The 18,858-nt window shown below is 39.4% G+C and overlaps 1 protein-coding gene across 3 annotated transcripts in view; it reads left to right on the top strand.

The window, feature by feature from the left end:
* LOC133647725 (FACT complex subunit SSRP1-like) overlaps positions 1–13,279 on the top strand; it is a 45,952-nt gene extending 32,673 nt beyond the window's left edge. For all 3 annotated transcript variants that reach the window (XM_062043409.1, XM_062043408.1, XM_062043410.1), the window contains exons 12-18: positions 1,271–1,403; positions 3,048–3,093; positions 3,160–3,304; positions 3,381–3,542; positions 10,462–10,562; positions 10,642–10,831; positions 12,969–13,279. In XM_062043409.1, the coding sequence (XP_061899393.1) occupies positions 1,271–1,403; positions 3,048–3,093; positions 3,160–3,304; positions 3,381–3,542; positions 10,462–10,562; positions 10,642–10,831; positions 12,969–13,034 (843 nt within the window). In that variant the 3' untranslated portion in view covers positions 13,035–13,279. The remainder of the gene's footprint in view (positions 1–1,270; positions 1,404–3,047; positions 3,094–3,159; positions 3,305–3,380; positions 3,543–10,461; positions 10,563–10,641; positions 10,832–12,968) is intronic.
* The last annotated feature ends 5,579 nt before the right edge of the window (positions 13,280–18,858 follow it).

Below are 18,858 nucleotides of genomic sequence, written 5' to 3'. Positions count from 1 at the left end.
ATAAGTTAACCCGGCCGTATTGGCATGTGTTGCAATGTTAAGATTTCATCATTGATGTATAAACTATCAGACTGCGTGGTCGCTAGTAGTGGCTTTCAGTAGGCCTTTAAGTACATAACTCCACATGTGTTCATTCATAGTTTTGATGAGACAATCTACAATGTAAATAGTCATGAAAATAAAGAAAACGCATTGAATGAGAAGGTGTGTCCAAACTCCGTATTTTTCGGACTATAAGTCGCAGTTTTTTTCATAGTTTGGCCGGGGGTGCGACTTATACTCAGGAGCGACTTATGTCTGAAATGATTAACACATTAGCGTAAAATATCAAATAATATTATTTATCTCATTCACGTAAGAGACTAGACGTATAAGATTTCATGGGATTTAGCGATTAGGAGTGACAGATTGTTTGGTAAACGTATAGCATGTTCTATATGTTATAGTTATTTGAATGACTCTTACCATAATATGTTACGTTAACATACCAGGCACGTTCTCAGTTGGTTATTTATGCCTCATATAACGTACACTTATTCAGCCTGTTGTTCACTATTCTTTATTTATTTTAAATTGCCTTTCAAATGTCTATTCTTGGTGTTGACTTTTATCTAATACATTTCCCAAAAAAATGCAACTTATACTCCAGTGCGACTTATATATGTTTTTTTTCCTTCTTTATTATGCATTTTCAGCCGGTGCGACTTATACTCTGGAGCGACTTATAGTCTGAAAAATACGGTATATGAATGAGGTAGATCCCCTCCACTTGCTCAATTGAAAAGTAGCTCGCCTGTAGAAAAAGTGTGGCCACCCCTGGTCTAAATAAATACGTCCACCTCGCTCTGACGTGGCAACATCGCCAGACTGCAAAACCCCGCGAACAGAGGCATCCAAAACTGTGTGCAAGTAAAACTTTATGATTTTAACACGACTATTCAACATTGTAACATTTATAAGTCAGAAAAGACTACATTCATCATAGGTCCCCTTTAAGTGGAAATAAACGACTTTGTATTACTTTTTGTAAACAAAAAGTAGATATTAGACTTCACTCTTTTCAAACTTCCACTCATCCATTTTCAACCGCTTGTCTTACACTTGGCAGCAAAATTAAATCACAGTTTTTAAGAATCAAAACAAACAATTGAGAATGGGGAAATTGTGATTAACGTTTGTGTTTTTCCAGTCGGGGCACAGTTTGCCATGGTGGTGGATCTCTGAGAGGGTTGTGATAGTGGGAGTAGTTGTGACTGCAGTGTGTTTACAGGGGATGAAGGGCAACATCAACGAGTACAGCGACTCTGACGAGGACCAACACGACGCCTACCTGGAGCGCATGAAGGCCGAGGGCAAGATCAGAGAAGAGGGCAACGACAGCGACGACTCTGACAGCGGCAGCGGTGAGTGGCCGGCGGCACAGTAAGCGCTAGGGGTGTAACGGTACACAAACATTTCGGTTCGGTACGTACCTCGGTTTAGAGGTCACGGTTCGGTTCATTTTACAGTAAGACAACAACAAAATATACATTTTTGGGTTATTTATTTACCAAATTCGCAAAATCTTCCACCAAAAATATTTTTCTTAGTGGAATATTTGATGTGAAGTAATCGGAACCTTGAGTAGGTCAATAATTCATAATAACATTGATTTTGATTAGGGATGTCCGATAATGGCTTTTTGCCAATATCCAATATTCCGATATTGTCCAACTCTTAATTACCGATACCGATATCAACCGATGCCGATATCAACCGATACCGATATATACAGTCGTGGAATTAACACATTATTGTGCCTAATTTGGATAACCAGGTATGGTGAAGATAAGGTCCTTTTTTAAAAAATTTATAAAATAAAATAAGATAAATAAATTAAAAACATTTTCTTGAATAAAAAAGAAAGTAAAACAATATAAAAACAGTTACATAGAAACTAGTAATTAATGAAAATGAGTAAAATGAACTGTTAAAGGTTAGTACTATTAGTGGACCAGCAGCACGCACAATCGTGTGCTTACGGACTGTATCCCTTGCAGACTGTATTGATATATATTGATATATAATGTAGGAACCAGAATATTAGTAACAGAAAGAAACAACCCTTTTGTGTGAATGAGTGTAAATGGGGGAGGGAGGTTTTTCGGGTTGTTGTACTAATTGTAAGTGTATCTAGTGTTTTTTATGTTGATTTAATAAAAATTTAAAAAACGATACCGATAATTTCCGATATTACATTTTAAAGCATTTATCGGCAGGCCGATATTATCGGACATCTCTAATTTTGATTCAATATTATGTTTTGAGCAATGACAGTTTGAAAGGAAAAAAAACAGCTTTGTTTTATTAGTCAACATTGCAACTTTTTCTAAATTACATTTAACCTTTTAGCTTTTTTATTTCACTTTTTTTATGTTTTTGTTTATTTAAATAGTATTTTTAGAATGTGCCGTGGGCCTTTAAAACATTAGCTGTGGGCCGCAAATGGCCTCCGGGGCACACTTTTGACACCCCTGCTATAGATAATAGAAAATTAAATGTGATAAATCTATGGATAAAAAGCAGAGCCTGGCGACGCATGCGCGTTTATCATAACTCTCTCTCTCTCTGTCTCTGTCCCTCCCTCACCAATGCTGCTGCGTGCACAATTTGTTTTGTTTTTAACCCCTTCTTAACCCTGAACGTACGTTGAAAATACACGCAACCCTAACTCAAAATGCCGGACATTTGAGGCATTTAAGAAACTCCGCCCTGACAGTTCCACAAAAGAGGACATGTCCGGTAAAAAGAGGACGTATGGTCAGTCTATCCTAGCCTGTTAGCTGCTAGCATGCCGTGTGTTGTGCCTCGGTGTGCATTGTTTACACAACGTGCGTTACGCTACTTAATATGTCCGTGTGGAAACTCGTTCGGTACACCTCCGAACCGAACCGGAACCCCCGTACCGAAACGGTTCAATACAAATACACGTACCGTTACACCCCTAGTAAGCACGCATGGTATGTTTTGAATATTACCGGTTAAATTGTGACTTTTCTATTCCTTAGATGAGTCTTTCAACCCTGGCGAGGAGGATGACGACATTGCGGAGGAGTAAGGAAAAGCTCTTCTCTGAGAAATGAAACATGGAACGTAACACTTTGCTCTCTCTGCCGTCAGGTACGACAGCAAGGCGTCTGCCAGCGACAGCAGCGAGGAAGGAGGAAGTGGAAGTGAGGAGGACGGTTCAAAGAAGCAGAAAGTCAAAAAGCCCAAAGAGGTGAAGGTGAAAAAAGAAAGGAAGGAAAGAAAACCACGCAGAGAGGTGAGAAGCAGCGACTTGGAACGCCGGCATTCAGCGGCAGTCGTTAACCCTCGTCCATTTTCTTTGACCGCTGCAGAAGAAGCAGAGAGACGGCCCCAAGAGGCCCATGAGCGCCTACATGCTGTGGTTGAATTCCAGCCGCGAGCGAATCAAATCCGAGAACCCCGGAATCTCCATCACGGAGATCTCCAAGAAGGCGGGAGAGATGTGGAGGCAGCTGGGCAAAGACGACAAAGAGGTGGGGCGAGGACATTTACTGTTATTGTTTTTACTTCCAGTCAGTTCGTAACTCTAAAGCAGGGGTCGGCAACCCAAAACGTTGAAAGAGCCATTATGGACCAAAAAACAAATCTGGAGCTGCAAAAAATGAAAAGCCGTATATAAGTCTTATAATGAAGGCAACACATGACGTAAGTGTCTATATTAACTATAATAGCCTACTATCAAAATGACGATGTGTCGCAGGCTTAAGCAAATCTTTGTTGACAGAAGTGCTGCTAATGTTTGCTGTGGTCTGGAACAACATAGCACACAAACAACCAATATTACATAAAGATAATGTGTCATGAGACATGCAAAACAAAATTATATACAAAGAGGATAAAAGTAAAGGATATTAAATGAGCTCAAATATACCTACAAATGAGGCATAATGATGCAATATGTACATACAGCTAGCCTAAATAGTATGTTAGCATTGATTAGCTTGCAGTCATGCACTGACCAAATGTGCCTGATTAGCACTCCTACAAGTCAATAAAATCAACAAAGCGCACTTTTGTGCATTCACGCACAGTATAAAACTTTTGGTGGACAAAATGAGACAAAGACGGAGTGGAAGATTTGACATGTAAACAAACTGTTGCGTCACAAATTCATAGGACAAAACGATGTTCACCAAATACTGTCATCAGTGAAGCATACACACAAACATATTAAACAGTGGGCTTTCTAACAATTGGGAAGGTTTGTGTCATGTTTGTCCTCAAACAAAAAACATACTAAAACAAAAAAAGTATTTCCCTCCCCCCATCTTTTTCCATTTTCAAGCCTTTTTTAAAAATGTTCCAGGGAGCCACTAGGGCGGCACTAAAGAGCCGCGCGTTGCTGACCCCCGCTCTAAAGGTCATGTGTGAGTTTTGATTACACTTTCTTGAAATATCAGTAATGGCATAAAGAGCAAGGGGTTAGATTTTAGGGCTGACCTAGATCACTGTTTAATAATTTGTTTTCTATTGGGAGATGTCAGAGGTGTGCACTCTCGAAATGCTTTTTTAATTCTTCATATACAGTACAGGCCAAAAGTTAGGACACACCTCATTCAGTGTGTTTTCTTTATTTTCATGACTATTTACATTGTAGATTGTCACATCAAAACTATGAATGTGTCAGGCTTGGTCAAAAGATAGGACTCAGATGCAGAATAGGGAATAATTCGGCAGCCTTTTATTTTGAAAGCTTCCTTTCACCTCCAGAGTCAGGGCAATTAAATATAGGCTAAAACTAAACTAGTCTGCGAAAAAGGTTCCAAAAAAAGGAACAACCGAAAATCACTCCGAAAGGAGGAAAACACAAGAACTATGACGAACTATACTTGGCGCCGTATATTCTATGAAACTTATTATAAACACAAAACGCTCCAACAGGAGGAAGAAACAATGGCTATGAAACTTCTACACTTTCTCTAATCTAATCAAGGTTAACAAAAAATTTCACTCAAAAAATTGAGGAAAAGAAAAAACTGTAAGAAAAACTGAAAACTCACCACTTAGGCTGTAAAACCAAATAACGCAAAATCACTCTGCTGAGGAGGAGAAAAAGAAAACTCAAAATAGCAACGAAGGAATTCAGGATCAAGGTATTCAAACACGAGACAAGGCAAGGCATGGACAGGATGCTAGAGAGGCACGAATAAACGAGACAATCTGGCACAGAACAAAGGGAGGCGTGGGCTTATAAGACACAAGAGGGTAATGGGGAACAGGTGGAAACAATCGGGTCAGGGATGACGTCAGACTGATGACACAAAATGAAAGGCAAGGAGTTACTTTTCAAACTAAAACATGCAATTCACCAGACAGAAGAAACCAAGACAAGACATCTCTCACCGCGGTGTGACGGAATGAACACGTGGAGTTATGTACTTAACAAAAAAAGGTGAAATAACTGAAAACATGTTTTATATTCTATATTCTAGTTTCTTCAAAATAGCCACCCTTTGCTCTGATTACTGCTTTGCACACTCTTGGCATTCTCTCCATGAGCTTCAAGCACACCTGGGAAGTGAAAACCATTTCAGGTGACTACCTCCTGAAGCTCATTGAGAGAATGCCAAGAGTGTGCAAAAAGTAATCAGAGCAAAGGGTGGCTAATTTCCAACGGTCTTGGAAAACAAGACCGTTAGTTTAGTTCCCTTGTAACAAGTTTTGTGGCAAAGTATTGATCAGTTTTGTTATGAGATCATGTTGCACAATGTTACTTCTTGTAGGCCATGTTTGTGTTTGAGAACTTCCTCGCTTCTTATTCAGCTAGACGATAAGTTTAAATGTAAGTAGGGCTGGGCTATATGGTCTTTTATTAATATCTGGATATGTTTAGGCCATGTCACGATACACCATATATATCTGGATATTTTTCCTTAGCCTTGAATGAACACTTGATGCATATAATCACAGCAGTATGATGATTCTATGTGTCTACATTAAAACATTCTTCTTCATACTGCATTAATATATGCTCATTTTAAACTTTCATGCAGAGAGGGAAACCACAACTAAGTCAATTTAGCAAAAGTGTATTTATTAAACAGTTATTAAGCAGTGGCACAAACATTCATGTCATTTCCAAAACAGAAAGTGCAAGATTGTCAGAGACATTTTAAAACAAGCTATTAGTGCACTTTTGTGCATGATGTCACTAAGATGACATATCAAAACAACACTAAATTAAAGGGCACTTTTTGTACGGAACGCCACTACAATAGTTTAAAACAAATAAAGTGCACTTTTGTGCATAATGTTACACAAGATATTTCAATAGGTGTCAAATAAAAATGAGCTGCATAATAGGAAATCAAATAGTGTATGTCCTTCACTATGTGGTAGGTTCCTGCGGACGTTATCTCCTTCTGTTGACTATTTGTTTCATACGGTGTTGATCTGGGGTTGCTTGGGCTTTTTGTGGGTGTGGCACCGAACGGAGATGTTGACATGCGGAGTTTCAAGCACTCTTCATTCTCTAGCGCAGGCCTGGGCAATTATTTTGACTCGGCGGCCAAATTTTGAGAAAAAAATGGTGTCTGGGGGCCTGTATTATTTTTAGGAACACTAATACCAAACCTCACAATAATGTCTGATTGAATGCTAAAAACGTTATGACAGACCGCCTTAAAAACGGAATGGAATTTCAAATTTTTTTTACTGAATGAGACACCCAGAATGTACATGAAAATAAAGAATGTGAGATTTACAATACTAAGATTGATAAAACACTGAATATTGACAACATATGAACGTCAAACCCCCTCTCCATCCACATATTGTACAATCAAGCAAAATGCAATAAACAGTGAAATATGAACGTGAAGGGTAAAAAAAACCCCACCTACAATCTGATACATCACTAAGCTTTAGAACTTTGTTGTAAAAATCTCCTTCCACGTCTGTCCCTGACACCCACATTTCAGGCTGACACTCTGTGGAAACGCTCCCCACCCACACTGCTTGGTGCCTCGTCTGAGCTGCTGTGACTTACATTACCATAGTAACTAATTAGATTACTATAGTAACTAATTAGATGACCATAGTAACTAGTATATCATGCAAATACTTGAAATACTTTGTATAGTTCAAGACTTACGATCTTTAGAAAACATGAGTGCACATCATAATGGCAGCTACACTTTACATCTTAAACATCTAAAACAATTATTTGGGAATGTCCAGCGGGCCAGATTGAAAAGCTTAACGGGCCGCATGTGGCCCCCGGGCCTTAATTTGCCCAAGGCTGCTCTAGCGGGTGACTTTTCAAATGATGCTACATTAGTAGAGGTGCTACTTTTTGCAGCAACGCTTTTGCCGCATACTTGACATATTACGGTTGTCTGTTCAACATCTTCCCGCTTGAAGCCCTGCTGTTTTTCTTGGAATTAATTATTCTTCCTTCATTTGTTACCAGATTCGCACCTTCTTTCTCTCGTATTACCACTCGCACCACTCCGCTAGCACCACAACTAACATTACCTTGCCGCTACCTCTCCGCGAGGGCGTATGACGTTGCACGCGCGACAGTATGTGACGTATGTAAGAAGGTGTGCTTGTTTTAAGTCTCTGTGAGAAGCAGAGACAGGAAAGAGTGATAAAAGCCTGTAGTGTAATGCCCGCAGCTAAAAGCAACTGCGTGAGAGCGAATACTCTAATACAGGGGTGGGCAATTAATTTTTACCGGGGGCCGCATGAGCAACCCCAGCACGGCTGGAGGGCTACATCGACAATATTTCAATTAGATTTTGCTCAATATTATTTTTGATGTATACCGTAAAATAAATAATAATAATAATAATAATAATACTTTCATTTAACCTAACTTAACTTTATACCAAAAGCGCTGCTTTGGAAATCATTTGTACCCATTTCAGAGATCACATTTAGTTCCCCTTAAACATCCTCATGTTGCACAATGAAATGTAAGCATAGGATGAAGTGTGCATTCCTGTAACTTTCTCTAGTAACAGCATTCCATGATTAATATAAATAAATTAACATTAATAATAAATGACAGTAAAAAAAGCACACGTATGACTGAGGAGTCATAGTGCAACTTTGTGTGGTGTTTGAGTTGTCCGACTTTTTGTGTGGCTATAACGCACCAGTGGTTTAGTGGTATGCGTGTTGGTGACAGATGACAAGTTTTTTTTGGCCTGGTTTGTACGGCAGAAAATGACTAGTTTTTCGAGATAGAAGTGTTTTACTCATGTTTTTGGTGTGGTTATGGCCGAATGTAAACAGTTTTGCTCAATAAAGTGATCGATATAATTCCTGGCCTCGAAGCATCTCGATAGACGTTACAATAATTGAACGGTGTTCAATTGAACGGTGTTGACGAACACCGTTAGGGCCGCTTGTTGTCACTGTCACTCAAAGTTGCATTGCAAAATTACACAGAATAAATGTGTTTATTTTGTTTAGAATTCAGATGGGATTTGATTTGGTGCGCGGCATATATTTGCTGTGCGCAGAGGACGCTTGAGCAGTGCGCAATTGCGCAGGCGCGCACCTTAGAGGGAACATTGCTTGGCAGTCCATGTCTCGTTGAAAACACGCCATTCGTCATCAACTTTTCTCTTTGTAGCGTCTCGGGTGTAAACCGTGCATCACTTGTCGCTGTGCACCTTCACTCACAGGTTACACACGGACATACGCACATAAATAACACTTTTCAAAATAAAAGCAGCACAGTTGTATTGCGCGCACGACATAGATGTTTTTTCAACTTTATTTTGTAATTTGTGATTGCAGCTGTTCACATTCACTCACAATCACGCACGCGCATACGTCCACACGGAAGTAATACAAATAACGCTTTTCAAAACAAAAGCAGCACCGTTGTATTGCACACTCGACATAGATACTTTTTAAAATTTATTTTGTAATTTATGATTGGCCTCACGCAGGCCGGACAGGGACGCACAAAGTGCCGGATGTGGCCCGCGGGCCGCAGAATGCCCAGGTCTGCTCTAATATCACGATATAGTCATTTTCTATATCGCACAGAGACAAACCCGCGATTTATCGAGTATATTCCATATATCGCCCAGTCCTAAATGTAAGTACAGTGTTTCCCATAAACTGCCAAGATACCTGTGGCGGTGGGGGCGTGGCTTTGGGCGTGGTCACCATGATATCATCGAGTAATTTGCATAATTTACTACAATGATATGATTTTCTCTAAAAAGGCTCAAAAAATGTATACTTACTAATTAATAACAGTTTTGTTTTAAACGTCCATCCATCCATCCATTTTACAATATAATTACAACACTTTATGCACATATTTATACACAGATTTGAACAATAAGTTATTTACTGATATATATTTATTAATTGTGGTTCTTACAAAAAATATACACTACCGTTCAAAAGTTTGGGGTCACCCAAACAACTTTGTGGAATAGCCTTCATTTCTAAGAACAAGAATAGACTGTCGAGTTTCAGATGAACGTTCTCTTTTTCTGGCCATTTGGAGCGTTTAATTGACCCCACAAATGTGATGCTCCAGAAACTCAATCTGCTCAAAGGAAGGTCAGTTTTGTAGCTTCTGTAACGAGCTAAACTGTTTTCAGATGTGTGAACATGATTGCACAAGGGTTTTCTAATCATCAATTAGCCTTCTGAGCCAATGAGGAAACACATTGTACCATTAGAACACTAGAGTGATAGTTGCTGGAAATGGGCCTCTATACACCTATGTAGATATTGCACCAAAAACCAGACATGTGCAGCTAGAATAGTCATTTACCACATTAGCAATGTATAGAGTGTATTTCTTTAAAGTTAAGACTAGTTTAAAGTTATCTTCATTGAAAAGTACAATGCCTTTCCTTCAAAAATAAGGACATTTCAATGTGACCCCAAACTTTTGAACGGTAGTGTATCTTATAAAAATATAAAAGCTAAAGTGTCTCTTAAAGCTCTGCCCCTTTAATTAGTGCATACTAAATAATTTAACTTTAGCCTACTACTACAACCATATTATTTACCAGCAACATAAAGTGAAACAGAGGCAGAGGTGTCCTGCCACAGTCAGTAACAAATAAACAGAAAGCAGTAGTGGTGGTAGATAGACACAGAGCTTCATCAAACGTCTGATCCACTGAACAAAGAGCTCCAAAAATCTTGATCCTACACTTCTCTTGTCTTTTGTAAAGTAAATCTGAACAGCCGATATGGGCATCTACATCAACTATATGATTTGCCTGAGAAGCTGGACATGACAGGACAAAAAAAAAAAAAAAAAAAAAATCTATTTGTTGCGGCCTTAATTCTTTCGTGGCGGGCCGCCACAAATAAATTAATGTGTGGGAAACACTGAAGTATAGTGCTTACATTTTTGGCCTATTTCTGACTGAATTGGCTTGCCATGGTCAATGCTTCTTCCAGGAGTGGGACATCAAGGCAGTAGAAGCCAAGAAGCAGTATGAAATTGCAATGAAAGAGTACAAAGAAAGCGGCGGCGGTGGCGAGGCCTCCATTTCCAAGAAGTAAGACTCTTCCAGCACCACAAACATTTCTCCTGGGTTTTCCTCGCTCTCGTTAACTTCTGTCCAATCGCCCCATCAGGGAGGCCAGGAAGTCTGGAGGCAAAAAGGAGGAGAAGAAGAGGAAGTCTTCGGGAGGAGACAAGGAGAGGGAGCGCAGCAGCGGCGGCGGCAACGAAAGCTTCAAGAGCAAAGAGTTCATCGAGACCAGCGAGAGCTCGTCCGACTCTGACCACAAGAGCAAGTCGAAGAAGAAGAAGAAGAAGAAGAAGGTGAGCGTCCATATCTGTCCATTATCATATCAACTTCATCTGTGGCTGGAAGTGTAGCAGCATCGTGTGCGGTCAAAAAAACAAATCATCTCCTCAAGTTACAAATCTGAGTGATAGAAAGATTCCCGAAAGAAAACCTCTACAGTTTTATGAGATAGCTTGAGAGTCCTTTGTGCATCTTTGTGTGCTGAAATGTGTAGCAAAGCCTGATTTATTAAAGAAGATGATTTTTACAACGTTGTTCGCCATAAAGTGGCGGGCACATGTAGCTCCGGGCAGGTTAAAGGTGATAATGAACCCTTAAGAAGCTTCTTATCGTTTGTGACGTCATGAAAAGCCGGAACTATAAAAGCCAGCCATTTGAGCCCTTTTTGAGGATAGGTATGTGTAGGGGTGTAACGGTACACAAAAATTTCGGTTCGGTTCGTACCTCGGTTTAGAGGTCACGGTTCGGTTCATTTTCGGTACAGTAAGAAAACAACAAAATATACATTTTTTGGTTATTTATTTACCAAATTTGTAAACAATGGCTTTATCCTTTTAACATTGGGAACACTATAATAATTCTGCCCACGTTAATCAACATTAAACTGCCTCAAGTTGTTGCTCAGATTAAATAAAATGACAAAACTTTTCTTCTACATATAAAAAGTGCAACATTAAACAGTTTCAAGTCAACTCATCATGCTTAATTTATTACAGCATTTGGGAAGCCTGTAGTTGATTTTTATTATGTATCGTATTTTTCGGAGTATAAGTCGCTCCGGGGTATAAGTCGCACCGGCCGAAAATGCATAATAAAGAAGGAAAAAGACATATATAAGTCGCACTGGAGTATAAGTCGCATTTTTTGGGGGAAATGTATTTGATAAAATCCAACACCAGGAATAGACATTTGAAAGGCAATTTAAAATAAATAAAGAATAGTAAACAACAGGCTGAATAAGTGTACGTTATATGAGGCATAAATAACCAACTGAGAACGTGCCTGGTATGTTAACGTAACATATTATGGTAAGAGTCATTCAAATAACTATTACATATAGAACATGCTATACGTTTGCCAAACAATCTGTCACTCCTAATCGCTAAATCCCATGAAATCTTATACGTCTAGTCTCTTACGTGAATGAGATAAATAATATTATTTGATATTTTACGGTAATGTGTTAATAATTTCACACATAAGTCGCTCCTGAGTATAAGTTGCACCCCCGGCCAAACTATGAAAAAAACTGCGACTTATAGACGGAAAAATACGGTAAATGTTATATTTTTATCAACATGTGATAGCAGGGACCCTGCCATTCAAAACTAGGCTGCTACATTACTAATGATTAATGTAACTATAGCTGAAAAAAATGGTACAATAGCTAATGATGCAGTTACATTATTATATCAACTATCAGAGACAGAAACTCTTCATTTAACATAATGTCCTTTTTTGCTGCTTTAACACAGAAAAAGGTAAAGTGAAATAACAGACAGACAGGGCTTTGCTGTCCGTAACACACACACACACACCGCAAAATGAGCTAACGTTACGCTAAAAGCGAATTAGCCTTCACCTCAAGCCAGGACTGCGAGCGAGCTGAGCTGCCGTTTAGGTTTCTAGAAGGTCAACGGGCTCATAGTGATGTTACTAGTAGTTGACTGGGAGGTGTTTATTATCATTTGGGGAGTGTCCGCTGCCTGATGCTTACCTGCTAAACGCTAAGCACTGACTACATGCGCTCTGAATACGCACTGCTGATTGGCTGTTACCGCTCTGTGTGTAACCAATCAGATGGTTGTGTGGGTGGGACAATGCTGGGTGCTGTGTAGAGTACTTACAGAGACAGAGGCAGAAAGAAGCGGAGGCGGCTACTTAATATGTTCGTGTGGAAACTCGTTCGGTACACCTCCGAACCGAACCAAAACCCCCGTACCGAAACGGTTCAATACAAATACACGTACCGTTACACCCCTAGGTATTTGTCATGTTTGGTCCTCATGAACAGACTCGAGGGACACATTGTACAGTTACATAAAAGAAAAAGTACGTATTCATACCAGGGGGCTTCAATGGTGAAACATCCATGCTAACATGTCATTGTTTCGGTCTCGCTCAAGTTGATTTTTCTCCGTCTCAAACCAGGAATCAGAGGAAGAGGAGGAGGAGGCTGCATCCTCACCTGCCAGCTCGGAGGGAGCGTCCGACTGAACACACACACACACACACACCCAAGGACCAAGCGTTTACATACGTCATGTTGACGCCCGTTATTTCCTCACTGAGATACGTGTTGGCATTGACGCTTCACGGTAGTTTTCAACATGGCTTCTTCTTTGTGTGGGTATTTGTAGTAGTACTGTAGCACACACTTTTCTTTGTCATATTTCCAAGCTTGAAAATAATCAACCTTTTTTTATAATAAAAACGTACTTAAATGCATACTTGCCAACATTGAGAACATTGAGATATTCAAAGGGGGGTGGGTGTACTGCGTGAGTGGCATATATATATATATATATATATATATATATATATATATATATATGCATATACATATACATACACATACTGTATATATACATACACATATGTGTATGTGTGTGTGTAAATATATATATGTGTGTGTGTGTGTGTGTGTCTATAAATGGTAAATGGGTTACACTTGTATAGCGCTTTTCTACCTTCAAGGTACTCAAAGCACTTTGACACTATTTCCACATTCACCCATTCACACACACTGATGGCGGGAGCTGCCATGCAAGGCCCTGACCACCATCAGGAGCAAGGGTGAAGTGTCTTGCTCAAGGACACAACGGGCGTGACGAGGTTGGTAGAAGGTGGGGATCGAACCAGGAACCCTCAGGTTGCTGGCACGGCCACTCTCCCAACTGCGCCACTTATACATGTATATTTACAGTACAGGCCATTCAATGTGTGTTCTTTATTTTCATGACTATTTACATTGTAGATTGTCACATCAAAACTTTGAATGAACACGTGGAGTTATGTACTTAACAAAAAAGAAGGTAATAACTGAAAACATGTTTTATATTCTAGTTTCTTCAAAATAGCCACCCTTTGCTCTGATTAGGCAAAGGGGCCAACACCTTGGGAACTCCTTCAAGACTGTTGGAAAACCATTTCAGGTGACTACCTGTTGAAGCTCATGGAGAGAATGCCAAGAGTGTGCAAAACAGTAATCAGAGCAAAGGGTGGCTATTTTTAGGGCTATATAAGTAAACATTGATTGATTGATTGATTTTGAAGAAACTACAATATAAAACATGTTTTCAGTTATTTCACCTTTTTTTTGTTAAGTCCATAACTCCACATGTGTTCATTCATAGTTTTGATGTGACAATCTACAATGTAAATAGTCATGAAAATAAAGAAAACACATTTAATGAGAAGGTGTGTCCAAACTTTTGGCCTGTACTGTACATAATTATGCACACACAAAAAGAAAAATGAAATACTTGTTCATTGACTCTGACAAACAAAATAACAATCCACAGTAACAAAGTAAATAGCTGTCCACAGTACCCGTGCAGATGGTGGTGATAGTTAAATAAATAACTAAAAAATAAAACAAAAAAGACATACATTGCATCGATTAACCACCAATCTATGCAATGTATGCTAGAAATGAAAGTAATCCTCAAAAGGAAATGAAACAGCCTATACCATAGACATGTTATAAGTAGACGCAGCATTGGCTGCTGTGATGCGAGAAATTGGGCCGCCATCTTGAAGTGGTGATGAGCAGCCTAAACTGACAGTTGACAGGTAGAAAACAAAGATGGTGTTCAGCGTTTTCCTGCCTCAATGAGCGGACTGTTGAAAATAGGAATCGGGGGGATTACTTTTCACAAGTAAGATTTAACATTAACGTACTATTGGTTGTATTTTGTGAAAAGAATATTACCACAGAGTTGAGAAGGAGCAAAGATCTTCAATATTTGCATGTGAAAATCACAAAGAAATCTTCTGGGGGAGGATGACCCCCCTACAGGGGTTTGCTTTACAAACTTTCAGCCCCACCTAAAACAAAATTCTCCAGCCGCCACTGATTATGATGCATTCTCAATTGAGGCAAAATATAAGAAAATACTTTCTTAACAGTATAATTGTAACCAGGAATAAGTCTTCAAGTCACAATATTCAAATACTAACATTGTTGGGTAAGACAGAATTTGCTTTTATTCTGAATCCAGTGAAACAGATTGGTGGTTTTAGCTGATATAAAGACTTTCAGGTGTTTATATATGTTTATGTTGAAGTATTTGGCAGATGCTTTTATCCAAAGCGACATACATAAAAAAAACATATAAAACAATCACTGTAAACATGATAATTTAAGGGAAAAATGTAATACAAAATATCAATACAAAGTGTCAAGACCGAATAAACAGTCTATAGGTCCCTAAGATATATATAGATATCTAATGTATTCATACATTGTTTATGTAGGATATACGCATGTATATATAACCTAATCATATTGTTTCTTCAACTTAAAAATAGCTGACCGTTTTTTCCCCCTTCTCTGGGATTATATTCACAGTTTTGATCTCGGACGTCTGGTCACTTATAGCCAGTGTTGGGTTAGTTACTGAAAACGAGTAACTAGTTACAGTTACTAGTTACTTTATTTTAAAAGTAACTCAGTTACTTACACCAAAAAGTAATGCGTTACTCTGAAAAGTAACTATTTGGTTACTTATATATATATATATATCTATAGATATATATATATAGATATGTATTTGTATTTTTTTTTTCTTTTAAGGCCCCCTTTTAGCCTTCATTTCAGTACTGTTATTGCACTGGAGAATAATACAATGTGTTGATCAACTTGACATGCATTTGCATCACTGAACTCTGCTAAGCAATGTGGTCTACATACAACACACAAAGACAAAGACATGTTTCAAAGGGCCAATTTGTTTCAGGCCAGAACAAATTGACAAAACTGTTTTAAATAGCTGCAACGTAACATACATAAGTAACAAACAGCATAATAACAACATAGCTGTAAAGCAAGGAAGGCACACACTACATACACAAAGCCTGACCAGGCGTTTTTTTCTCTCAAGGAATTGTGAAATAAAATCATGTCTGAAGCCCAGAACCCTCTACACATTTCCCCAGTTTTAGTTTAAAGAAAAGGAAAGAATGGCCTGGCCCACTAGCATCCCTCTTTATGTTTGTGAACTTTATAGTCTATACATTTAGAGTGATGTGATAATCAAACAGTCTAGAAGTCTAGAATGAAAGAGTATATAAGAGAATTGACAGAGTGTGTGTACCTTCAGTGCGCAGTGCCTCGTTAAAATCCAGCCGCTGTTGCTTAGGAGGTGAAGTGTGTCTCTCTTTACTGGCTTCGTCGAAGCATGTTGCTTTTGTAGCTGTTTCAGCAGATTTGAATTGCTAGGATAGGATCTTTGATGTTCTTTTCTTTGTGGTCGACAAAAGAAAAGTAGTGGGAATATCTCCATGTTAAGAAACTCGGCTTCGGTCTTCGCCATGATGTCTTGTTCGTAAACACAGACACGCCCCCTCCCACATACACACGCAGCGCTCCAATAAAACACACTCAGATCTTCTCAGTTTCTAGCCGATACTACATAAAAAATTACATAAAATAACGCAGTAACGCAACATGTAGTAACGGTAACTGAGTTACTGAATATAAAAAATAACGCGTTCGATTACTAGTTACCGCCGAAAGTAACGGTGTTACAGTAACGCGTTAGTCCCAACACTGCTTACAGCATATAAGAATATTCTATTACTGTTAAAGGCCTACTGAAAGCCACTACTACCGACCACGCAGCCTGATAGTTTATAAATCAATGATGAAATCTTAACCTTGCAACACATGCCAATACGGCCGGGTTAACTTATAAAGTGCAATTTTAAATTTCCCGCGAAACTTCCGGCTGAAAACGTCTATGTATGATGACGTATGTGCGTGACGTCAAGGGTTGAAGCGGAAGGTTTGGTACACCATTGTATCCCAATACAAACAGCTCTGTTTTCATCGCAAAATTCCACAGTATTGTGGACATCTGTGTGGGTGAATCTTTTGCAATTTGTTTAATGAACAATGAAGACTGCAAAGAAGAAAGCTGTAGGTGGGATCGGTGTATTAGCGGCTGGCTACAGCAACACAACCAGGAGGACTTTGACTTGGATAGCAGACGCGCTACCGTGAGTATGCTGCTTTCTTCCAAACATTTGATCGCTTGCCCGTACGTGCGTGGCGCTATGTGCATGTCACGTACGTATCTTTGGGGAAATATGTTTCTTGCCGACTTTGATGGCGGCCGGGGTGTCATCGAAAGCTACAACGCCCGCCGCCGCGCCGCTGTCCTCACCTTGACTTCCTCCGTCTCCGGGCTGCCGACCGCATCGATGATTGGGTGAAGTCCTTCGTCGCGTCGTCGATCGCTGGAACGCAGGTGAGCACGGGTGTTGATGAGCAGATGAGAGCTGGCGTAGGTGGAGAGCTAATGTTTTTAGCATAGCTCTGTCGAGGTCCCGTAGCTAAGTTAGCTTCAATGGCGTCGTTAGCAACAGCATTGCTAGGCTTCGCCAGGCGGTACAGCATTAACCGTGTGGTTACAGGTCCAGAGTTTGGTAGTATTGTTGATCTTCTGTCTATCCTTCCAGTCAGGGGCTTATTTCTTTTGTTTCTATCTGCATTTAAGCACGATGCTATCACGTTAGCTCCGTAGCTAAAGTGCTTCGCCGATGTATTGTCGTGGAGATAAAAGTCACTGTGAATGTCCATTTTGCGTTCTCGACTCTCATTTTCAAGAGGATATAGTATGAGGTGGTTTAAAATACTAATCCGTGATCCACAATAGAAAAAGGAGAGAGTGTGTGGAATCCAATGAGACCTTGTACCTAAGTTACGGTCAGAGCGAAAAAAGATACACCCTGCACTGCCTCTCTAGTCCTTCACTCTAACATTCCTCATCCACGAATCTTTCATCCTCGCTCAAATTAATGGTGTAATCGTCGCTTTCTCGGTCCGAATCTCTCTCGCTCCATTGTAAACAACGGGGAATTGTGAGGAATCCTTCCTCCTGTGACGTCACGCTACTTCCGGTACAGGCAAGGCTTTTTTATCAGCGACCAAAAGTTGCGAACTTTATCGTCAATGTTCTCTACTAAATCCTTTCAGCAAAAATATGGCAATATCGCGAAATGATCAAGTATGACACATAGAATGGATCTGCTATCCCCGTTTAAATTTTAAAAAATCATTTCAGTAGGCCTTTAAGCAAACTATGAATAATAGAACACGTGTCCTTTATCATAGCTACACATATGACAAAAAAAGCGGGTGAAAATCAGTGGTATTCAGTGGGGTAAGATGAATTAAATGCGCTGACAGTTCATTGCTCCTGCCAAATGAATTGCACCGAGTGGAGCGGATCACCACTCCAAGATGGCGGCCCCGCGTCTCGTCAGCGCCAGTAGGCAGTAGCGCTCCATGCTGCGTACCCTTAGAAGATGTCTATGATGGTGATGAAGTAATCTTGAATGTTCCTCCCCCCTCCTTGACAACCATCTTACATTTCTTGCAGATGGATGGAACCATACTTGCCAACCTTGAGACCTCCAATATCGGGGGGGGGCGGGGGTAGCGGGGGGCGTGGTTATTTACAGCTAGAATTCACCAACTCGAGTATTTCATATATATATATATATATATATATATATATATATATATATATATATATATATATATATATATATATATATATATATATATATGTATGAAATACTTGACTTTCAGTGAATTCTAGCTATATATATATATATATATATTTATTTTATTTACATAGAAAAAACACAAACTTAAATTTCAGTGTTCCGGTGGCTATCCATTAGATGGCAGTATTGTCCTGTTTAACTTCTCCGTTCATGATGAGTATATCATTTCGGCCACCGTGTTTAATGGAGAAGTCTGTTCTACAAACTTTACAGGCAACATACACCTTCCCCTTCGAACTGTACT

The sequence above is a fragment of the Entelurus aequoreus genome, linkage group LG04 (genome assembly GCF_033978785.1).
Source record: "Entelurus aequoreus isolate RoL-2023_Sb linkage group LG04, RoL_Eaeq_v1.1, whole genome shotgun sequence".
Lineage (NCBI taxonomy): Eukaryota > Metazoa > Chordata > Actinopteri > Syngnathiformes > Syngnathidae > Entelurus > Entelurus aequoreus.
This window is presented reverse-complemented; position numbering and strand designations above follow the sequence as displayed.